Raw genomic sequence first — 24,331 nt, forward strand, 5'->3', positions numbered from 1 at the left:
TTCCACCCCCCAATCCGCCCCCCAGAAAGAGCTGGCGTAGCAGAAAGTGTCCAGCCAGCACTGCCCCCCTGTCTCTGATTGATCCCCCACAAATAAAGGTACAGATCCCCTGACATCTGTTTCTGCACTGGTGGCAATCCAAGCAGGCCCTCAGCCCTTGCTTGCAAATCCTGTCAGGCTGCTGGTTAGTGTGTAACACAGGACAGCCCTGGAATGAGGCTCAACATGGCAAATACACTTCACACAAGCCAAAATGGTTTTAGTAAAACATTGGAATAAATATATGCAAAACTGGAATTCAATAGTCTGGGTAATTTCTTAGAAATTCACACAGGAAATAAATGGGATGAAACAAAGCCTTTCCATGGTAAATGCAGTATGAAGTGGTGTTACAGGAAAGTATCTCTCTCTTTACACGTGGTAAATGTATCTCCAGAGGTTGTTTTAATACAGATGCTTTCCTGAAAGTGAATGGCGTAGGATGAACTTGCAATGTTGAGGCAAAGTTGCTCCTAAATGAATGTGCAAATTGTATGAAAACAAGTTTCAGACAAAACAGATGTTGAAGGTGGACAGTGCTGCTTACCAAGGTTCTTTGATCTCCATGCTGGATTCCACCTTTAGTCATAAAGACACAGGCTGATTTTCTTGCAGTTACAAGAAGCTAAAATAATGAATTTCATGTTGATGGTGCTGAGCTAGAGATACAGAACAGCAGCAAATGCATAAATACATAGAAGGGTAGATAGAGGCTTGGAGAAATAATGGTGATAAACAGACCAACAGCTGCTGTCACATGTTTCCATTCTGACAGACCTTCAACAAGCTGCTTTGCCATGAATAGTTGCATGGTTTAAACCCCATGATTACAATAATGACATGTGGTAACTGAGCATGAATTCTGCTGCTGCTGTTTCATTGAAATAAAGACACTGGATTGAAAACTGCTCTCAATAGCTTAAAATGCCAAAGCATTTTTAATGATGTTTAGAAATCTTTGAGCACACTAAGTAAATGGAAATCACACTATGAAAACTAGGTTAATTCAGTTTTTCTGTATTCTGTGTTGTATAAGTAAGGAGGAGTTTTTTTTCCTGTGGACTACTACTCATGGTAGCAGTTCAGAATATAAGGAACATCTTCAGAGAATTTACTGTTTCTACTGTTCTTCAAGCCGAACATAAAACTTTGGTAAAACTTATTTATTGGTGCAAAGCTCAGTGCAATCCACTGGAAAAGTGGCAGTTAAGTGACTTCATACCTTAATGTTTAACAACTCTCATTATCTCATGATAAAGCAAAAAAACAAACAAAAAAAGCCCAACCTCCTACCCAAAATCCAAACTCAGATGGAAAGTGTAATCTATTGAATTCTCATCATAAGAACTAATTGAAAAGATTATAGAAGATATTAAGATTATAAAAATAATGTAAGCTTTTGGTAGAAAATGAAATACTTAAATGTAGATTTTAAAAAAAGTTCCCCACAAAAAGGGCCTGATACATGAAAATAAAATGTTGGAAGCCTTTATTTTAGGGAACAGTAGGTGCTACTGCTATTAAATAGTTTAAATTATTGATTTTTAAATAAAAGCTTCTTTTTAAAATCTGGGGCTGTGGCCTTTTTTTCTCAGGCAAGGTTTAATGTGCTCATCTTGGCCAGAGGCAGGAACCAGCCTAAGACTGGGCTTCCTGAAACCAGGAGGCATCAATGCTTAACAACTGAATAAAAATCATTAAATAAATTAAAAAACTGAATTAAAAAAATGCCTTGTAATTGGGAAACACTCAATATTTAGCTATACTTGGAAAACAAAGCCAACATTTGTGCTGCTAAAGAGTTGGTCTCACCCAAATTCAGAGTAATGGGATCTCGAAGGAATTGTTAGGCATGACTTTGATTCCCTTTGAAAGGACTCAGTGGGGACTCAAATTACAGCTGCCCTGGAATCTACTGGTGAGAAGCACAGTAACATTATTAAGTAATACAAACTGTTGTTATTATCAAAATTACCAAATTCAGAATAATAAAATAGGATTGAAGCTTGTCTGTATAATCAGTGTATTTTTTATACAGTACTTTCTTCTTGCCAGTTGAATACTGTCATGTTACAGCTTCAACTACTTCATAGTAACATTGCAAATATTATCATCTAGCTCTTCCTATTATTTGTAATTTTGCTCTCATGTATCCTAATCTTGTATTTTATATATTACTTAAGAATTCTCTAGGTAATACTTTGGCAGTGGAAAGAATAATACCCCTGCTGACTGTAGCCTACTAATTAGGAAGTTGTTACTTAATCAGGATGTGTTTTATAACCTTTTTGACACAAGGTTGCACAGCACTTCAAGAATTAAATTTCTCAATTTGCTATATTTTGTCAGCACATTGTGGCTGACAGAGCCCAAAGCTGTCAGCTCTCCCAGGGGACGCTGCAGGAGAGTAGGATGCTTCCAAATTACCTGGAATGCTGAGCAGAAATACAGCTCAGGAGTGCTTCTCTCTCCCACTCTAAGGTGGATTAGATGTGTGAATTGTTCCTACTTTGGAATGTTTGTTTCATTATAAAATTATAGTTGCACACCAGAAAACTGCTATGTGCAGGCAGACCGTGGAAACGTCTCAGGCCATTCAGCTCAGCAGGAGTCTGTGGTGACAACAGCAAAGAAAAGAAGCCATCAGGCACTTAAAAAGTCATGTGTAGCTTTTCATAAGATAGAGAAATGGCATAATTTTCTTATTTTCTATTGTAAGTTGCTGTAAAACACTTTTTAAGTGAGGCTTGGTCTTGCAAAGTACCTCGACTCTTTTAAGAGAGAAAATACCTGTACCCTTAAAATGGTATTTGTGGTTTTTATCTTAATGCTGGATTAAACCTCTGAAATCATGTAAAATAAATAGTCTTCGACTTTCAGAACTCAAAACTAATGTGTTAAAAAATTAGAATAACATGAAAAATATATGTCTGGTAAATAAATTTTCTAGCTATAAATTATTTTGTTTGCATTCAGTAAGGAAAACATTTTTGTTTTTATGGAGTAGTTGAACAGCTGTCCCTGACTACTTTATTTGCTCTATAAAGAAAACCAGGGTATTGTCATAGATCTCTGTGAGCTTTCTTGTATATTCATTAATATATTTATTAGAAACTGTTACTATACTCAGCAGAGCCCCCTGCTGTTACAAATCCTCCTCAAATACCTTTCTATGTTTTGCTATGTCTGGACCCTTTCAATTAAAGAAAAATAATTTAAAAATCCAAATGCAAGCTCAAGGTCCTGGTTGCATGGATTTGTTCTGGATTCAGGAATGAAATCTGGATGTTGTGCCTACATAGAACACATCTGCATTTTGGCAGCAGTCACAGTTTATATGGAAAATAAACCTGTCTTGTCTTTGTGTATCTCTGGAGAAACACCTGCGCCAATGGACTGGTATAGGCTGGAAAAAAATATGCAGGGAGAAGAGGGAAACAAATCCACCCTCTGAGTCATAACTTAAATACTGAGGAGGAAAGGAAAAGGGCAAACGAGCCAGTTTAGTAACTGTGTACACAGCCAGAAACCAGCACTCACTGACCGGGGGAGCCCCAGTGCTCACAAGGACAGAGCAGGACGTTCTCATGCCCTGTGTGGGAACCAGGCTCGTGGAAGACGAAGAAAAAAAAATCAACAGGTTGTACTGGCACAGGCGAGGACATTGCAAACGATGTTTGATTCTTTATTCATCATACTATATTGGTAGTAAGGATGGAGAGGGCTGGCATGACAATCTGGAGGGTATTTGCTAGAACACAAATGCAATTTGTGTGGCAGAAATTCAGGCCCTGCTGAGATAGCTGTTCCTGTTGCTCTAGTCCTGGTGCTGATAGTGGTCTGGCAGTAGCACACTGTTGTCTGAGGACATTGTACTCGAAAACATCCCATTTGTGAGCTTAAGGGGCATGGCCAGACACCCTGCCCTTGGACCACCAGGCTCCCAAAGGCACCAGTGCAGCAGGCGATAAACATGCCCCTCTGCTGCCGTCTTGTCCTTTTCTGAATTGAGATGGAGACCAGAGGAATGGTGCTTGGTGCTTCCTGACGGCAGGGACATTCCACTCAGGCTTCCCCGCTCCCGTACCCGCTCCCGCTCCCGCTCCCGTTCCCGCTCCCGTTCCCGCTCCCGTTCCCGCTCCCGTTCCCGCTCCCTCAGCGTCCCGGCCGTTCCCAGCGCTGCCGCCAGGGGGCTCCGAGCGCCACCCGCGCGCAGCCAATCCGGGCGCGGCCGGGGCCGGCCGCTCGCGCGCGGGATGTGGGCGGGGCTTGTCCCGCTCCTCCCACCGCTTCCTCACTCCTCCGGCTCCTCCTCTGGTCGCCTCCTCCCGCCGCTCCTCACTCCACCTCCTCCCTCCCGCTCCTCCCGCCGCTCCTCACTCCTCCGGCTCCTCCTCTGGTCGCCTCCTCCCGCTCCTCCCGCCGCTCCTCACTCCTCCGGCTCCTCCTCTGGTCGTCTCCACCCAGTCCTCCCACCGCCTCCTCCGCTGGCCGCCTCCTCCCGCTCCTCCCGCCGGCTCCTCCCGGGGCGGGCGCTCCGGCCGCGGCCGTGTCAGCCCAGCCACGGCAGCAGCGAGCATGTCCTCCAGTAGGGCCAAGAAAGTGAAGATGGCCACCAAGTCCTGCCCCGAGTGCGACCAGCAGGTGAGCGGCTGCCGGCCGAGCGCTGGGCTGCGGAGGGCAGAGCGGGCAGCCCGGCTCCGTGCGGCTGCGAGTCGGGGTTTGTGTGAACCGAGTGATTGTTGGCTTTGCAGCTTCTGCGTGGAATGCGGGCTGAACACCGCGTCCCTCTGGCAGGGTAGTGGAGTAGTTGTATTGTGCTGAGGGCTTCCTGCGCGACTGCAGAGCCTCTTGTTTATGTGCTGCTGTTGTTTAGTAACTGTGTGATCTGTTAAAAATACAATGAACGGGCTGGTTTATATAATGCAGTTTGCCCTTTGGATGACTGATGTGCCCAGCGGTGTTGGGGAGAGGGCTCAGAGGTGATGTTTTCACGTGGGGTGGTTCGGAAGCAGCGAAACCGAGACCTTTGGTGCAATTCCTGCCCAAAGTGCCCAAGTGAGCTGTTCGTGTCCCGCTGAGGGTTCCTTGCGTGCGTAAAATGGAGCTACTCACACAGAGCGGCAGCTGCTTTGCACCGCTGCCGTTTCAGGAGCTTGTCTCCATTTACTGGGAACGATGTATTAAAAGCGGGCGAGTTCGTTCCAGCGGAGCTCCGAACAATGGCCCGGCTCTGCAGCAGCGGCCGTGGGGCTCGGCCGAGGGGCAGCGCCTGTCACATGCGCTCCTGGGAGCATCGGCGCTGTTATGTGACCCTGGAAAGTCACCCCCATTCACTGGCTTAGCCGTGCTTAGAAAAAAATAAATAGCCTCACCTAATTTTTCTCTACTTGCATAGCTTTTAAAAAAACCCACTTTTTTTTTGTTCTGACTTGCATAGTTTTTACAGTATTCCTACACATCCTGGCACAGTTGGCAGTGCTGAGCTGTGTGTGGGCGTCGTTTCATGTTTTAACCAACAGATCAACCGCTGCAAATGCACGTTAAGCACGTCACTGAAACACTATTTCTGAGAAAGAATTCGTGAGCCAAGTTCTGGTTATTCAGTTGGTGAAAGGAGAAACGAAAACGAGGGATAACTCATATATGAGAGTGGTGGTATTTTTGTTTGTTTGGGGTTTTTTTAAATAAATGTAGTGAATGTCAAACTACCAACAATAAGTAAGCAAACATTGTAGGTTTTTTAAGATGATGTGAAAACTGTCACTTTGTTCTGCACTTATACACATATCACTTGTTTTAGTTCTTGTCAATGTAGATTTTCTGTTAGCAACTCTTCTGTATCTTAAATAGATTTTAAATGCTTACATGTCCTGCCCCGGCACACATTGCTCATAGGACCTTGTTTTCCACTGCCAAATATTTGAGAGGGAGCAAGGAAATAAGGCCTACAGTACCAGTCAACCCTTTGCAGAGTTGGAGGAAACTTTCATATAATTCTTAACTGATTGTCTTGTCCTGATGTTTCTTAAATTCTTTGAAAAGCAAGGGCTTACCATTTGTTTCTGATTTTTTCAGAAGTAGCACGTGTGGAAATATTTAGTCAGCCACAATTAGTGGAGCAAAATATTGAGTAGCACTTAGACTTCAAATCATTTTTCTGTTGTAATTTAGATAATATATCATATTTCACTATTTTCACAATCAAAGCACAGATCCATTGAACTAGGGAGCCTGAAATACTTGCAGTCAATCTGAAGAAATAATTACCACTTTTAAATTTAGCATCAGGTAAAATTTCCTTTTCGTTAGGAAAATATTAAACAGTGTGAAATAGTCTGTTGCCATAGTTATGTTGCAGGATGTTATCAGTGTGGGTCTTCAAAGGATAACTGATAGGTTTCATTGATAAACCCCTTCCCCCAGACCCCCCACCCTGAAATGATGCACACCCCTAGGTGTGAAACCCGTAACACGAGAACAGTATTGTTCTGTTAAACACAGCTGAGTTCGTTGAAAAACACTGACTCTGTTCCAATCCCCTTGGGTGGCTTTGCCAAACCTGTTTTTTTTGTTGTTGTTGTTTTTTAGGCCGAGTCTGGAAAGGTAATTATTGGAGAGACCCAAGTGTTCAAAAATGGAATTAGCTGGAACTCTGTATCACCTTAAGAACACACTCAAATTATCTGCAAAATAGTGGAGCTTTAGTACTGTTACACTGACATGAACAAGGAGACAAATGTGCACACAAGTCTGCTAAATTCTGACCTTTAAAGTTCAATAAACCTCTATTGGACTCGTTTTTACTATGTTGATGTCTCAATAAAAGGAGTTAAAATCTAGTTCTGCAAAACCTGTATCAAAAAGTCTATCTGAAAGCTTTTGTAGGGTGACGTGCAGGAGCTCAGATGTGCTACAGAAAGCAAAAGAATTTGTTTATTCTGAGAAGCAGTTAAGTTCCCATTTACAAATTCACATATTAATTTGGCAGGGTTTTTTGAGTCAGTAGAATTTTGGAACTTGGTTCTTCTCCATGTCTGGTTAAATTGAGGAGGCAGTTGTGGTTCTATGCTCCTGTTTGTTTCATTGGGCATTGGCAAACTTGTAGTGACCTGTCTTAAAGAATTACATTTAAGAAATTACCTCCTGCCTTTTTTCCCCCACTATCATGCTTCAGCATGACTCCACTTTAATGTGTGGTGTTTAATCTCTTCCAGATCTCTGCCTAAACTTGCTTTGATTTGTGTTTTCAGTCTTAAACCTAATCAAAGCAACATGCTGTATTCCTTACTACTCTAAAAGATTTCAAAAGATCTTGGCACTACGGTAATGAGTATGTAAGTTGTTAGTGTTGCTTTTTTTTTTTTTTAATTGCTGGGAGTGAATTTTTGTTATTTTTTATATTAAACGTGGCATTTCTTGTTTTACATTGTTATTTTCTGGGGGAGTGTACTGCTGCTGTCTGTTTAGCTGATCAGAGGCGCTGTATTCTCTCCACCTCCTGGGCCTGCAGTCAGTCAGTTCTTGCCTGGCTGGGCTGGGTTATTTGCATGTTGAATTAACGAGGTCCTTCTGTACCCACCCGGCCTTGTCTGCAGCGCTGGAGCAGAGAGTGCTACAAATGCATCTGTTTTGCTTCAGGCTCTATTGTGCCTCTAAAGCTGCTCCTCTCTAAAGGAGCTGCTTTCAAATGCTGCTGAAAGTGAATGCATTCACAATGTACTGACGGTTTTAACTCATAATTATTTTATTTTTTTTACAAGTAAGTAGAGGAAGCAAAACTGGAAATGTCTGACTGATTTGACTGCTGATATTTGAGAGCTCTGAAGAGAAATTGTAATTCTATTTTAATTCAGCCTTCCTTTAATGCTCTCTGCTTTCCCCCACCCCCTTCCTGTCAGTCTGGGGAAAAGTAGTGCAAAGCAATCACAACAGCTGTACATTTCAAGCTTGATTTTTAGCAACTGCATAAAGAAAAGGCTTGGTGAGTGATTTACAGCAGAATCTGGTTTTACTGTGTTTAAATACAGTAACAGGACAGGCCATAGTTTGCAGTAATGACTGAATTTGAAGAGTTATCTCTGAGGACAAAATGTGAGTTACAAAGCATGGGTTTTTTGTTTATGGGACAGGAGTTTTGTCATAAGATGAAATCATTTGAAAAATTTGTCTTTTGTTTTTCCAGGTTCCTGTTGCATGTAAATCATGTCCCTGTGGCTACATATTTATCAGTCGAAAACTCTTGCACGCTAAACGTGCTGAGAGATCACCACCCATCACAGGTAATGCTTACAGAGAGGGAGAAAGGGAGCAAGTTTTCTCCCCTTCTTTCCTGGAGGCAAAAGATAGTGTTTTACTTCTCTGTGTAAATTGACTGTTTTCTGTTCACTTTCCCTTGAATTTGTGCTTGGTAGACTTTGAATATGGTGATTTTTCTTGAATTTTGAGGAGAGGAGGAAAGCTAGTGTTTTAAATCTTCCTTTGTACTGGTGATGTTGGCATTTATTCTGTGTATGTTCTAGCTGCACACATTGTTCACTATGCAGAATAACCCCATACAGAATGCTTTATGTTAATCCTGTTTTGAAGCTAAATGTGTAGAGGTCCAAAAAGGATCTGATTTCAGAGCACATCCTGATTGAAGCTGGTTTTCTGACAATAAAAAATTGGTCATAATGTTTAATCTAAAGCTGGGTGGATCTTGCTTTTCTCTCCTTGATTAAATTAAATAGTGCTTTTTTTGTGCCTAACTTGTGTGTCTTTTGTTGATAGACACAGTAAGAAGTCAGTTTAATGTGCTTTCTGGCATGAATAGCATTCTCCTTGTGTTCATTTATATCACTTCCTCCAGTAATAAGAATTAGTCAGAAAAAGATCCTGACAGGGAAGATATATATTTTTAAAAAAAACAAAAAACCTCTCCCAAACCCAACAAATATCTGATTTATAATATCTACTTTTTAAAATTATCTACCAGACCTACAAAATGGAGCTCAGCTATTTGATGTTTTGTATCAGTGTATTGAAGGATAGCTGTAGATTACCACTGGTAGGAATTAGGCGACATTATGTTGATAACTGAACTTTCAAGTGGAGGAGGTTAAGAAATATCTGTGGTAGACTGGAAGTGTTGGTCAGTTTTCTTTCCTCTTCCCACTTTCTTGGTAAAGTAACTACCAAATGAAGCTGAAGGCCATAATCTGGTTTTATAATTCAGCTTTGTACAGAGGAAATGCACCAGGGGAGGCAAAATGAGTATGTGCTGGGGGCCATCCTGCTGGAAAGTGCTTTCTGCTGTGGGTGTGACCAAGCACTGGCAAAGGTTGTCCAGAGGTTGTGGAGTCTCCATCCTTGGAGGTACTCAAAAGCCTTCTGGACATGGTCCTGGGCAGCTGGCTCTTGGTGGCCCTATATGAGCAGGGGTTAGACAGGGTCTAAAGAGGTTCCCCTGCTACCTCACCCTGGCTGTGACACTGTGACACACAGGCTCTGTATGAGCAGTAGTGACTGGACCCTGCTGTCCAGCTTGTGCCCCATGTCTGTACAAGATTAATGGGACAGCTGCAGCCAAAGGAAATCACTTCCCCAGAGAGATACAGTAGGAGACTGTGTATGTCTATATTGTGCTCCTAAGGTAACCACAACTTCTTTTAGAAAATGCTGTTGCAGTATTTTCAGCAGTACAACTACTGTAGAGTGGTGCTGCTGCCTTACAAATGTGCAGCTAATCCATGAGTGTGCTGTGGTCACTGTACTATATTTGGTACCCAATCTCATTAATTCATACTTAACTTCCAGATGAAACTCATATAAATACTCCTTTATTTTACTGACTTTGGTGTTTAGGAAAGCAGTACACCTGTTCAGCAATGTGCATGAGGAGGCCTTGTCACAGGTTGGATGTGGTGGGACACGTGTGCTGTGTTTTGTGGCATTTACTGACAGCACCATTGGCTCAGCATTCGATTTGTCTGAGCACCAGCAATGATTTCATTGTTCATGCCATAAGATGCCCAAGTGCTGTGGTGCTTGCTGTATGATAAACTTTTTCTAGTGGAACAGATACAATGGGGTGTCTTAAGGACTGTGATGTGTGCAGTCTGTGTTCTTATTTGGGAAACAGCTTCTTCTGTACCAGCAAACATCTCATGCTGCAAAAGGCTTTTGAAGTAATTAAAGGATTGATCCTTGTAATCAAGAAGTGAAGCGTCATTCTGGATCTGGCACCTTAATTTCTTTGTGGATATTGTGCAGATGCAATTGTTCTGTAAAGGTATAGGCAGTCTGACCACTTTAAAGGAAAAGGTTGATTGGGTGGGGTAAGCATTAAGAGTAAATTAAGAAGAAAGATGAAAACAGCCGTGGATCATGCCATTTCTGTTCATTTGCACAGAAAACAAGAGTGAGGCCAAAAGGAGGCGGACAGAGAGAGTTAAGCGAGAGAAGATAAATTCTGCAGTAAATAAAGACTTAGAGAACCGAAAGAGATCCAGGTCTAACAGCCATTCAGATCATAGCAGACGAGGAAGAGGAAGACCTAAGAGTGCCTCGGCGAAAAAGCACGAGGAAGAAAGAGGTATGAGAGCTGGAGAAATCTGTTTGTTGGATTTTCTGTTTTTATCTTTTTTTAATCAGTAAACCTTTATACTATTCAAACCATTTAAACTAGACTAGTTCAGCCAGTACCTGATACCTTAATGTGGGGAAGGGACTGATTTGCATGTGTAGAGACCTCTGGTTTTATATTTCAGTGTGTGATGAAACTAACTACAAAGATGTAAATCTGTATTTTTAGCCACTGTATCAAGTTTCAACATGCAGATTGAAAGCCATTGGTCTGAAGTGTTAAGTAGGTTTTTTCGTTTTTGTTTTATTTTTTGTTGAGGTGCTGCTGCTCTGTATCACAGGAACAAACTATATAATGATATGTGTTGTCAGCAAGGGGATTAGGATGACTGGATTGCTTAAAAAGTTTCTTGAAACCTTTTGGAGGGCCAAAGTAAAAAGGGCATCTCGAATCACTATTATGATGTGAATTTTGGTCACATGTTTCTGGAGGGAAGAATGCCTTCCTGCCTGTTAAGGTTCCTTGGTGACTTGCTGTTTTTAATCATTATACAATCAAGAGGCTGTTACATAGCTAGAGTAATTCTAGAACCCCTCAAGAATGTAACTGTCTCTTAGGGCTCTTGTTCTCAGAGCCTATTGACACTGCATTTGCTAGCTGTGTTCTGAAATAATTCAGGTCTAAAATTACTATGAATCCAAAACTTAGCATGGGCTTCAGAAGGTTGGAGGGCAGATAAAAGGGGAATAACATGACATCATACAAATATTCAGCAGATACTGTTCCTAAAACTCCTGAAGTCTTGAAGTATGTCATGTGGCATAACTCAGAAAGGCAGTTATTTCATCCTTTCCACCTTCCTTTTCCATGCTGAAAATTATTTTAATTTCTTACTTCTCAAAAGCAATTTTGATCTCTGCTGTTTAATGTAAATCTGTTTCTTAATGTTTCTTTTGTGTAAAAACCAAGTATAAATTGGATTTGTTGGGGTTTTTTTAGTGCTTTCAATGTGGGAAGAGGAGGTGGAATTTAATTTCTGTATATTTTCCAGATGGCAATTGTTTTCCTGTTATAGAGATGCACTTTGTAGTGTCTAATCTCTTCACTATGGCATATGACTTACTGATGTGTGTAGCTTCCCTGTGTGTTACTGACCCAAACTGGATTTTGTCTGGTAGCTTTAGGATCCTTTCTAGGCATTTAACTGCCAGTCTAGTTCACAGCCAGCCTTGTTTTTAAAATTCCAGTGATCTGCTTGGGTTGCCCTATAAAAAAAGTGAATTTTCTTTTCTGTCCCCTGACAAAGAGGAAAGCAATCTAAGCTACCAAAGGAAAAGATCCATTTTCTTAAGACGTGTTTTATGGTTTCCAAAAAGCAAGAATTTGACAGCAGGAGGAATATTTAGAGAAGATGTTTTCCTATCCATGAGGCTGAACGTTTCTAACCTCGTGCTGCAGTGCTCTGAGACAGAAGATTAGAGATCTGGATATAGTGGGATCTTTGCTTATAAAGAGTGTGTGTGGTGTGCCTTTTCTTGGGGTTTTCTTAAAGTTGAATCTTACTTGATAAGACTGCCTTCATTTTCTTGTGATGTTTTTACCATCCCTTTTTCTTGATCTTGTGTTGGCTGTTTCTTCCTCAGCCTCTTGTGCAGGGATTTGGCTCACATCCATTTGTCATTGTCTCTGTCCCAGCTCATCTTATTGTTGAGGATTAGGCCCAGAGTATTTTGTTACTTCTGGTTTTGTCAGACTGTAATGTGTGTAGACCACTGTGATCATTATCAGGCAGATTTAAAAAAAAATTGATATGTAAGGCTGTCATGGCTATGAAAATAAATTCAGCAGGGAACTCATCCTTTTGTAAGTAATTACTAAAACAAGTTAATATTAACCTCTCCCTTTTGAAGTTGCTCACAAAATTGAAATTACTATGTGTGGAGTAATTAGCAGGAGTTTTAGAAATACTATTCTTTTACCACATCTGCTGCTTGGAAGTGTTGTTTGTGTATATTAAACAACTGTAATTCTACTACAGTTAAGGTGGTTTCTGTGTGAATGGTTGCTAGTCCTTGTAGCAGTCTGTGTGTATTGAAAGTCAGCTCTGGAGTGCAAGATGTCAGTAGTTTATTTCCTTGCCTGTTGGATGTCTCGATGTATGTATTACTTGCCACTAGAGGTTCTGCTTTTGCCCCAAAGTCTTGAAAAGAAGCCACTGCTTGCATGAGTGTTAGAACATTTGGTTCCTCATGCATTTGTAGATGGAAAAACAGGCAGACAGAAAACACCTCAGTTGTATTAACATGGAAGAACATATTATCTGTATGTTTGAAGACCATCCAGCTGCGAACATTTCCTTCCTAAAGACCCAAATGACATCTGTAGCTTAGCTTCCTTGCTTGTCATGCAATTCCATACACAGTGTGCTTGTTCCCAGTTATGTCTGTGCCTTTGACTGGTTCTTTTGTGTCCTTTGTGACTGGCTCACATTAGAGCAAAGAGCTGCAGCAATTAAGAAGAAGAGAATAAGCAAAAAGGCTCTTTAAAATAAGCTATTTTCCCTGCAGATTTACAAGAAAGAATGGAGGGGGAGGAGAGAGGAAGCAGTTGTAGATTGAGGGGATATGGCAGGACAGTACAGTATAGTATAGTACCAGAAAATCATCCTATCACATGTTTCAGTGCCATGTGATCACTCTGGAAAACAGGAACTTCTCCCTGCAGCCTTGGCTTGTCAAAATTGTCTTAATTTCTTTGTCAGATGTACTACAGTGTGTTTTGAAAATACACACACTTCATAATAATTTGACTCTGATTTTGTTGTGGAGGTGTATTTTGTTTTACTGTGTGGGACTGTGACACACAGCTAGACTGGTTCCCAGGTTGCTCTGTTATCTGGGTAATAACCCTGATTGTATTAAAGCAAACAAAATCCCTTATATATTGGAGGAAGAGGTTATTCTGAAAGAGGTTACCAGCAAGTCTCAGTAAGAGTAGTAGACTTGTTAAAGAAGACTTGTTACTTAGCAAGCCAAATTTTCATAAAGGTATATACATATATTTCAGTATCCCGATAAAACTTAAGTTGAATACATTTTCATGATGCAAGTTTTCTTTTTCCAGTCATTTCCAGCTGCATTACTCACATTTGCTTGTCCAGTGTGTGTATTTGAAGTAACTTGCTATCTTGAAAAATGAATCCATACAAAATTTGTGAAGGGGGAGTCCATATGTGATTTATACGTAATCACTGTTTTAAGGGCTGCAGTATAAAGGGATTGTAGGAGATCTGGGGATGCAAGAGACATAATCCAGAAAAACTATTTTTGCCTTAATAGCCTCTTAGTTGTACAGCCAACCCTCTAGTTTTTAATGTCTTACTGTCTTGCAGAAACACAATGCTGTTTTGCATTTGCACATAATAGAGAAATGAGTCAAAACTATTCTCACTTAAGACTGAAGTGGAAAGTTTTCAGAATGTGTGTGGAAGCTGTGGTATCCTAGGACTGGTGTATGATAAAATGTCACACAGGTCTGAGCTCTTCACTTGTTACTGATGACAACTACAATTGTCCTTGCACACTTGTGGTAAACCCTCATACTCTTTGATATCAAGATTTCAGTAAGCTGAAGTCTCAGAATAAGGCTGATCTGGGAGGACAGGGAGGAAGGAAAACTAAGAAGTCCACAACAGACCAGGGTGCGGTGCAGGGAGAGTATTTTTAATTTTGCTGGGTGATGATATGTTCAAGTTGTGGCTGGATTCGTTTGGATCAGGAAGTATGAAACAAGGGGTGGGACTTAGATATGAAAATAGAAGAGATTAATATGGAATAGCCAGTGTGTGTAGTGTCTGTGCTCAGAACAACTCCCAGCATTGTTAATTTTTGAATGAGAGGGAGGAAGTGGAGCAACCCAGAGTGTACATATAGAAGCTGATTTGTCTTAAACTGCGGGGTAGGACTGGCAGCGAAACTCACTTTCAAACTCATGTCAAACTCAGTACACTAGAGGATATTGCCTTGCATAGCCAGGAAGTCAGCAAAAAGCTGGTTTCTGCTGTTTTTTGTATCAGTATTACATCAGAACATAGTGGTAAAGGATTTTGGAGCTTCTCTCACTTAGCTGTTGAACACAAGCACTTGATTTCACACAGAAGGCAGTCGCTGGAGTTTCTTCTGTAGCTATAACAGAAATGTGAAGCCAAATCTAAAACCATTATTATGAATGTGAACCCATTGAAGGGTAACTGTGTGGGTGGGTGGAGATAGGAGATGCTGGGACCTTTTCTCCTGGTCTTGCTTTCTGTTATTTTCCAGTGCTGCCTTTCCTTTGGCTTTCCCATGCTAGTTTAGGTGTCTTGGTGGAACAGTTGCCAGAGTGTGGATGTGTGTGACTGTGGTTGTGAGACAGAGGGGTCTCTCACGTGAGCTTTGTGTTGTGATTATAAATGAGTCCAGGCCACACCTGGGTTAGAGATGGAGTTCCACAGCTGAAAGCTCTGGATGTATTTCTCTCTTTCTTCTGTCCACAAGCCTGGTCTTCTGACAAAAATGTTTTTGTTTGCTTTATTTTCTTAACAATTTGTGTCAGCTACCTGTGGCTAGCTAAACTGGGATAGAACTAGTCATGATCTGGAGGAGGGGGTATTTATTAAAGTGGTATTTCTCAAATTGTATTATTTTATGGATTTTTGTAGTGTAACTTAGTTTATTTGAGCACTGTGGTACAGAAATTTTTTTATGGCTTCCTGTTGTGTTTCTGTGGCATTGAGGCAAGCCAACATCAGCACAGGGAACTCAAGGGCTTTTACTTGCTCAATGAGATGTTAGCATTGTTCTACAGCTGGGATAAGATGGAAAGTCTGCAGTGTAGGAAGTCCAGAAATGCGCATGATGATAAATTTGGAGCCTGACTTCATCCAAGTATCTGCTCTTTGGCCTTTGACACTGTCATTAAACTCCCGGGTTTCTTTTATGTAGAGTTATTTTATGTAAAGTAAGGGGGAAAATCTTGTGTTTAATGTGAATATTGTAAAATAGCTTTGTTTTCTTGGATGGGAGGTGGTTCTGTAAAAGAAAAAAACCCAAACCACTAAAAGAAAAAAACCTGAAGGGAGACTTGAATACTTGTTTATTTTTATGTTAACGACTCATTCTTCCTTCATCGTTAAAGAAGAGAAATTCAGTCATGCTTTTGGCTGACTCATTCTGTAGCTCTTCCAGCACCTTTGTGTGCCTCAATTACTTCCTCCTCTTTGTCACTCCCTCTGTGCATAGGAGTTGATTGTCTAACTTAATTCCACTACTTCACGTAATTTATTAATTTCTGTGTAACTTGCATTAACTTCGAAAAAGCTTCTAATAGTGACTTTTTTTTCTTCTACAGAGAAACAAGAAAAAGAAGTTGACATGTATGCTAACCTTTCAGATGAAAAGGCCTTCGTATTTTCAGTGGCCTTGGCGGAAATAAACAGAAAAATTATCAATCAAAGACTTATTCTGTAACTTGTGAGCACAATCTGATGCAGTTTTATGCAGGATGGCTAGCAGATTTCCAAGGTGCCATGGACTCTCGGGAAGTGTGTTGTCTGCACCAACAAGGACCGTAGTATTTCCTGTTAAAATTCTACTCCTGTTCTTGGAAATAGAATTCTGTCTCTACAAGTCAGAAAGAAAGTGGTCACAAGATTGTGCTGTGAAAAATCAGAAAGCAAATATGTTTCACGCCTTGAAGACAAATGCTAGACAAATGCACAGAGAGACTGCACCCATCCCAGAGCACTTCTTTTGAATTTGCTGCCAGAAATGCAATATTTTAAATATTTTCAGAAATAAATGATTTTCTTTTAAAGTTATATATTTCAGATTTTTCAGCTATATTGCAGTTTATGTATGTACAGTTCACATAACTTTTTAATAAATTGATATTCCAGTATTTTATTGAACTGAGAATTAAGTACATTTGTGATACTCAGGGTGTGTTGTTTTAATCCTCTTACAAATCTGGTATTCATCCTGGGTATGACTTCAGTTTTACATTTTTAATAGGTGTGATATAATTCTGGTAGGAAGAAAATTAAAGTAGTTTCATTTGGGAGGATTATTTTGTTAGACAACTTCATAAATTTTATTAATTATCTCTAGAAAATAATTTCTTGCTCCATAGAGTTGTTTTCTAAAAACCATATACTTTGGGAGTCTTGAAGTTTGAGAGCCAAGTACTTGTTTTGTCACAATTATTTGCTGAGTATCTGCCTTGTTCAGCTGTAAGTTCCTGTCCTGTATTCTTTCTTGGCCCATTATTTACTGGAAAGGGAGAGAAGGAGACATCAGAAATGTAGATCTGCAGTTGGCATCCTGTGACTGGTATTTCCAAAACACGAGGATGTTGTAGCTCCTTTTATTACCCATAGCTTTTTTTGTCTGTCCTTTAAAAGCATAATTCTTATTGGTATTGTGTTTGGATTGCTGACTGTAAATACTAAAGCCAAGTCTGAGTGCAAAAGTCAGCTGTTTTGATAGAAACAATCCTTTCCTGGGGAAGACATTAACAAAGTAGTCTTTCTTAAAGTGGTATAGTGCAATTGCAGTGAAAACTCTTCCTTTAGTAACTATGGGGGCTGTATTTTACAAAAAAAGAAAACCTCAAAGCCTCAAGTTGTGTAAAATCCTGAGGGGGGAGGTGTAGGAGATAATTTACATTCATAAAATCTGACGCACTGGGGTTTAGTCACCTTTCATTTGCTCTATTGTAGGAGGGGGAATGCAACTAAATGTCTTTTTCTTCAGTATTACTGGAGCTTTTCAATATCACATTGAATAATGAGAATTGCCCAATGAGGTTCAGCTACAGAACTGATCCCTGGGTGGAAGCCAAGATATTTATTAATAAAGCTGGACTATCAAATACAGGCTGTTGTTAGTTACTGATTAACAGAAGGAGCCGTGATAGCTTCAAGTTAAACCACAAGGCACTGATCAAATGCAAACCGTGTAAGTAAAAGCAGGAAGCATGGAAAGTGGTTTTTACTTCTTAACTCCTAAGGAATAATTTGCATCCTTATTAACACTGGATAAGAGAGATGGTGTGGAAATGTGCTTAGGCCACTAAAACACATTTGTCTTTATTCCAGTAAATGAGAAACTGCAAATACAGGACCTACTACTCTGCATCATTAAACTTGTGCTTCCCAGAGCTGTAGCCTGTCACAGATACCAGTAGTAAGAACAGGTGAGTCAGTCTTCAGGACAGAGAATAAGTTTGTTTGGTAAGTTGTTAAAGTCCCAGTGCCAAAAGGGAAGTTCTGACTTAAGGATGTGATTAGGCTGGTGTTGCTTCTGTGGCTGGAATGAGATGTGTTAGGAAGGGACAGGGGGAGCTGCCAAAGCAGTCTCTTTAGTGCTCTGTCCTGCTTTCCTACAGGTTTCTATCTCTGCTCCTGCACATGGAATTCATTGTCATCACAGGATTGAAGTTAATGTTGTTGGATGTGACAAAACTGTAAGTTAATTTCTACATTTAGATTGGTGCCTTTTCTAATCAGTGCTTTTGCAAAACACATTGGTACCTCTCAAATGTGCAAGGCCATTTTTTCTCCTTCACTGGCCGAGGCTCTCCTGAGACAGTGGTTGAGTTCTATTTCTGTATTTCTTCTCTTTGTATTCCCCAGGTCTCTTCTGTCATCTCTTTCCTATATCCTCATTACTTCTCTTCCCCTGATGGCTTCCAGTTTCTTTGAGAAAGCTGTGATGGAAGCAGGTGGCCTTGAAAACACCCTAGGGAGGGGGACTGTGTCTTTGCCAGGGGATCTGGCAAAGCAAGAAACCTGACTTTCTCTTCCCACTAGCCAGGAGCAAGCCATTCTTCCCTAAATAGACAGGACATTTTGGGCTCTTCCAAAAGCTCTGGTAACTGTGGTGTGCCAAGGCAGATTTCTTGGAACATATTCAGTAACTGAACTGGAAAGAGTCTGCTTTGTACAAAATAGGCATCAACATGGTGGATCTCAAGAGCTCTTTCTTTTGTGTGTTAGAGATGATCCCTGGATGAAACACTGGAAAATCACTGGAAATTATAATTGTAAATTGTATTTGTTCTCGGTCTATGAAACTAAAATAAAGCCAGTGACAGCTGAATGATGAAAGAGTAAAATTCTATGTACTGCAGTTTCTGACTTGCTTGGAAACTGCATAGTTTCTGAGAAACAAGAATAAATATGGTAAGGCTTCAGGAAGTTGCTTATGTGAAGGTTTTTTTGTGACTTCAGTTTCAGTGTAAGATTTTGGGCTCTGCTTTTGGCTGTCATTGTGGTTCAGGCTGACTTCATTTGTGTCACTGCATTTTTTCTAGCCTGCAACCTCACATGGAAAAATAGTCTTTCAGAAAAAGTGAATTAGGCTGCAGTGTTTTAATGAACAAAACAATAGAAAGTGAAATACCACTGCATCTCTGTACATGTTGACTTGCCTGACTGGATAAACTGTTTGTTGTGAACCAATTAGTTTAGGATTGTATTGGGAACTGTTTGTAAACCACCTTTTAACAAGTTTTGCTTTTTGCCACTACTTTCCCATTTCTTTTTCCCAAAGATCTGGGCTTCCAGTGTTTATAGCTTTGTGTAATAGCATGTCTGACTATACAGTGGGCTCACAGTTGAAATTTTGGCTTGAGATCTCTCTGCATTTCCTCTGCTCTGCTCCTAGATGGCAGCCGTATCCTAAACAGCTCTTGGTGTTCAGGCGTTCTCACCATGGAGGCCAGGAAGAGGGTAGTGTTTAGTTTTCAGTGGAAGCAGCCTGAAAGATTATTTTTCTTCAGAACATCACTCCTACCTAGCATGGGGAATGAAAATCCTACAAATGTCTGCACTGAAACATTGCTTCATCAATTGTGTGACATCAGTTGTTGAGGTGTGAGGATTGGTGGAGTTGGATAATTTGTCAGGACCACAGTACCCTGAACTTTAAACTGGCAATCAAATAGAAAATAGTTTAAGGGAGCACTTCACATCCCCTGGAAGTTTTCTTTGGTCAAATTTTGCAAACCTATTTTAATTGTCCAGTTATTTTTGTATGGTTGATTTAAAAAAGTTAAAATTGAGACAAGATATTAGGGAATACTCTGCCAATTATCATTGTCCTGTGGTTGGGCATGATTTATTGAGAAGGAGACTAAAAATGAGATACTGGCTTTGAATATCAGTTCTCAAACAAGATATTTAGGTTGGTTTTACATAGTGCTTTTTGATTATTTTTTTTTGTAGTTTTTTCTATGTTTTGGGGTGTTTTAGAGTGAAACAGTGATCATGTAGGCTATTAGCAGCTCTGTGTCTGTTCCTTATGTCTTGGACTGTGCTTGTATCTTGGTTGCAGTGGTGGTAGGACAGCTCTAATAAATAATAGAATAATTTTATTTCTTTTTTTGGGTTACTACTTTCAAAACAGGTTACAGAATTTAAAGTCTGGTTCCCAGTGCTATAAATGATTAAGCAGGTTTTTTGGTTGAGATGAAGATCAGTTTTTCTGCATTATGGCACATCAGACACTGAGTGATTTCCACAGAGGTTGTGAGTTCATAATGAACTGAAAATATCTGTGAATCGATGTACTAAATTGTTTGGGGTTTTTTTTTCCCTGCACTTACTTTAAAAGGGTTTCTGGCACTGCCAGCTGTTGGTTGGGATGTGCCACCCAAGTAAGAGGAAAGGAATTGATTAGGCAGGAGGCAATGAGAGTGAATAAATCTATTTGATATGTAAATGTATTTAATTTTTTTCTGCAGAAGAAAGCCTAAATCTGCTTTCACCAAAGTTGTTTAAAGTTCCAAGCCCAGAACATGGTTCACATGAATCATTTGGTGTCATCATGCAGCATTTCCCCAGGAAAAGGTCAGGTACCTCTTCTTCATCTTCCCCTCACTCCCTCCAATAAGCTGCTTTTTGTGGTGGTGCTTAACTTCATGCTTCAAACCTGGGCTCTGTCTTCGTTTACTGCCTTTGGTATTCTACTGTGTGTTATTTCTCTCAATTATAACTTACTAATTTTATTAATAAGAGTTAAGAATTAAATACTATTTTTAATCCTGCACAGCATTGAGGACCATAAAATGCTGTTAAGAACAGTGAGTGTTCCAGATACCAGGAGTACAAATATTAATAGTCTGGCAGTTTACCAAGTTTCTGTGGTGTCTGTTTTGTCTTGGAACAAACAACTTATGAATATTTAATGGAAAATATCATGCTAATAAAGAGAAATCTTCAGACTGAGGTCAGAGTTGCTTTATTTGGAGAAGTTGTGGAGCAAAACGTGTGTTTTTGTCTGTGGCCATGTGAGCAGGTGTAGTGAGGTTGGAATGGTGGAGATGGAGTCTCTGCTGTGAAGGTGCTCTGCATCCCACCTCCTGCTTCTCAGCAACACCAAAGAAGTGTTTGAGGGTCAGTGAACTCACTGGAGCAAGAGGTGACCCAGGAGTTGTGTTTTTCAGTAAAATTAATAAATTATTTTACTGGCACAGCAGTGTGTGGTGTATTTCAAAGTAGTGCTTATTGGTGGAGTTGACTTCTTCGTCAAATAAAAAATGCTGATGTGTTAAAGGACATTTTAAAGGAATGGCATACAGTTTATTAACAGCAGAGTTCAGGGATCTTTAGATCTAGACTTGTCATAACCTGCATAAGAGTGCAGTAGGTATGAAATCTGTCTGTGAAACCACACACAGTGTCCTGGAGGCAGCACAGGTTTTGTTGTACAGAGTAAGAGGAAAGGCACGAGTGTAAAGAAACTGGAAAAGAGCAGCTGTTTATTTCTGCATGAGCCTCTCATCTGGGGACTTTTCAAACAGTGAAACATTGGTGTGTAACTCAGGTGAATGGAGTTAGGATAAGGCTCAGTTTGTTTAAGTTCACTGAGGAGCTGTGGACTGAGGCTTTAAGGTAAAAGTGCCTTTTGTTGTAGCTTTCTGAAACAGTGGAGGATAAAGCCTGTTTCCTGTCATCTTAGAAAACTGACAAAGATCTGTTCTCCAGGACAGAGCAATTCCAAAGAAGGAAAAGTGGTGCAGTAAGTTAGGAAATGCTTAAGACAGAATTTAGAGAGTCTGGCCAAGTACTGGTTCACAGGCTGATCCTGCAGTGGTTTTACCTCTGATTGTGTTGACAAACAAGAAAGTAAGTTAGAAACTATAAAAATGTGTTTTTTAATTGCACAACTAAAGTTCCATACTAAACTGTATGGACAAATCTACATTAAGATTAGCAGATGGGCATTAGAATTTACTTTTAAGATTTTTTTACAGTGGCAGGTCTTGACATCCAGTGAAAGGTTTTCAGAAAGGCACTTTAAAACAAACCTTTTATTTAGCTGAATGATCACAATTATTATTTTTAACACTTACAAAGAATAATGTTTTGAAAATAGTACCTCAAAGCAGTGTCTAATGGGTTGAGTGGAAATTGAGGAAGAAGCCTAATTTAGATAAATACTAATAGCTGCATTCTGAAATACAGCCTGAATGTTCTGGTAGGGGAAAGTGTCCCACAGCGTTAGGATTACTCATGAGTCTGGTCATCTCGAGATCTATTTTTCTTTCATTGTTGCTCACACCCATTTTAAGAAGATTGGGAGTCTCATCCAAAATATTTAGCTTACATTTCTTGACGCTGACCGAATTCCAAACTTGGCAGCTGTGGTGCTGTTGCTTACAACAGTGGCAGGGCTGGCTCTGGCTCACAGTTACTTAGCAACAGGGAAGCTCACGTTTGCTTACAGCTCCTGCGTGTGCATCTAAATGTAGTTCTGGAAAAAAATAAAAGGTTAAAAGAGTTTGGAAGGGGAAACAGATACTTGAACAATTTGTACTGTTCAGTGGTTGAGACTGATGGTAATAGCACATAAAAAAAAATTAGTCTCAAAATATTTTGTCTTTTAAAATCTTTATTAGACTGTTAATGTATTGCAAAAAATTTAAATCCAATTGAACAGAACCCTACTCCTACCAACTACAGAAAGATCAAAAATCAAAATACAGCAAATGGTAAAGAGCAGGGGGACATGTTCTGTTTTGAATGCCTGTGTTACAAATGCATTCCTTGGAAACAAGAAGATTCATTTTTTGAACATTGGGAATCTGAGAAAGTCTTAAAAATTGTTTTGTGAGAGTAACAGATGGGTTGAGATTATATTAATTACTACTGATTGTCGATGATTGCTTGCCAGTTTACCAGTGCTTTTTTTGCTGATCAAGCTGTGAAATCTTAATGGATTTTTGACAGCTTGCACTCTGTGACTGCAGTAATTCTCAAAAGCACAGTGACTTAAAAGGCCACTGTCAGACTGTTACTGGATTGCATTGTGGTGACAGTAATCTCAGTTTCTGGGGTTTCAGGGATGCAGCTTCCCTTCTTAGCCAGCCCTGGAGCTGCAGTGGGGTTTCCTTATATAGCAAAGGCAGGAAGGCAATTGTGGCTGCTCCAGACATGGAGGGGAGGCAGGGACCAGAGAGCAAGCCAGGAATGGAGAGGGTAGGAAAAAGACAGGCTGGACTTGGCTGGAGAATGGAGAAAGGTCTGATGATGGGAATTAACAGGAGTGTGTTCAGGCTGTTTGGGAGAGTGCTGTGGAAAGCTGCAGGCTATCACTGAAGGAAGCAGTGCATTGTTTCAGCCTTTGGCAGCTGGGAGGAGCAGCAGGGCAGTTTGGAGAACAGGGAGAGTGACTGGAGAGGTGCTGCATTTGCAGAGGAGTAAGGATGCTGCTATTTCAGCTATTCTCGGAGTTGAGCAGTTCCTTTATACCTAGAAATTAAGTGACTGGAAAAAGGAATTCTCCAGAGGCTGTGTTCTTTTGTTCCAGTGCTTGGTCTTCCCCATCTGTACCCTTGTGAGTTTACTGGGCTTTTCTGTGGGATTCAGACATGATATGGAAGGTAAACAAGATCCCACCACCACTGGGAGTGGGATTGAGAGTGTTAATCCTTGTTTTTCAGAGCTGAGTCAAAATGGGAAAACATCTTGTGAAGAAGTTTTTGAGGGCTAAAACCAACCTAGTTAGGGAATGGTGATTTAAATATGGGGAAAAAAAGTCATCAATCCAGGCTGCCAAAGTTAAAGTACAGCTAAAATATTTACCTTTGAATTTCAGATTCATTCCATTTTGTAATTCTGATTTCCACACGTATATTCATGTGCTTCATGTGTACTTTCTGGGGCTTACTCACTTAAATGATGTCTCCTCTAGTTAATGGACCATTAAATGAGAGGCTGTAATTACCACCTCTGTGGCTGCCTCAGAGTGGGCAAGAGGATGTGAGTTAATTCTTTATAAAAATGACAGGATAATGCATCTGCAGAATAGGAGCTCAGTAAAAATCTCTCATCCCATACAAGTGACAGCCTACTCATGCAGTGCTGGGAAACATGCCTGGTCTGCTCCTCTCCCTGCTGAAGGCTTTTTAGAAGGCAAGTAGAAGAATGATGTCAAATACTTTTGTTTCCAGTTATCTCTCCATGTTTTAAACTAACAGGCTGTTAAACATGAAATCTGTGCTGCAGCAGCTTTCACCTTTTGTATAGGTAAAATCAGAAAAGTTTGTTTTTCCTTTTGCTGTTCATTCCTTCAGTGGTGGAGACTAGAAGGATACAGGTGCTGTCAGGTTGGCCTGTGTAACAAGGCTTGGTGTTTCACAGAAGGAAGAGACTGCTACCCAAAAATTGGCCCCCATCCTAAC

At 40.4% G+C, this 24,331-nt stretch overlaps 2 protein-coding genes across 5 annotated transcripts in view; both read left to right on the forward strand.

Moving 5' to 3' along the window:
* The first annotated feature begins 4,486 nt into the window (after window positions 1–4,486).
* C11H16orf87 (chromosome 11 C16orf87 homolog) lies at window positions 4,487–16,543 on the forward strand. 2 transcript variants are annotated; one of them, XM_015639900.3, is made up of 4 exons: window positions 4,518–4,683; window positions 8,225–8,321; window positions 10,433–10,615; window positions 15,995–16,543. In XM_015639900.3, the coding sequence occupies exons 1-4, from the start codon at window positions 4,618–4,620 to the stop codon at window positions 16,111–16,113; spliced, it is 465 nt and encodes a 154-aa protein (XP_015495386.1). In that variant the 5' UTR covers window positions 4,518–4,617; the 3' UTR covers window positions 16,114–16,543. The 2 variants fall into 2 exon arrangements, with proteins under 2 accessions (XP_033373196.1, XP_015495386.1); XM_033517305.1 differs by lacking the exon at window positions 10,433–10,615 and having other exon boundaries at window positions 4,487–4,683.
* Window positions 16,544–16,671: 128 nt separating this feature from the next.
* MYLK3 (myosin light chain kinase 3) overlaps window positions 16,672–24,331 on the forward strand; it is a 43,578-nt gene continuing 35,918 nt past the window's right edge. Inside the window, exons 1-4 of one of the 3 annotated variants that reach the window (XM_015639891.3) lie at window positions 16,672–17,601; window positions 17,742–17,839; window positions 18,032–18,109; window positions 20,390–20,495. The gene's annotated coding sequence lies outside the window, so the exon portion shown is untranslated. Of the gene's footprint in view, window positions 17,840–18,031; window positions 18,110–20,389; window positions 20,496–24,331 lie in introns of all 3 variants that reach the window. The other 2 variants (XM_015639895.3, XM_015639893.3) reach the window with 2 other exon arrangements.

This window comes from Parus major, chromosome 11 (genome assembly GCF_001522545.3).
Source record: "Parus major isolate Abel chromosome 11, Parus_major1.1, whole genome shotgun sequence".
In the NCBI taxonomy this organism is placed as follows: domain Eukaryota; kingdom Metazoa; phylum Chordata; class Aves; order Passeriformes; family Paridae; genus Parus; species Parus major.

Excerpts from the sequence above, each read along its gene's own strand:
- C11H16orf87 (XM_015639900.3), top strand. The coding sequence starts at position 4,618 with ATGTCCTCCAGTAGGGCCAAGAAAGTGAAGATGGCCACCAAGTCCTGC. Across the intron at positions 4,684-8,224 it reads GCCCCGAGTGCGACCAGCAG|GTTCCTGTTGCATGTAAATC; the intron begins GTGAGCGGCTGC and ends TTGTTTTTCCAG. Across the intron at positions 8,322-10,432 it reads GAGATCACCACCCATCACAG|AAAACAAGAGTGAGGCCAAA; the intron begins GTAATGCTTACA and ends TCATTTGCACAG.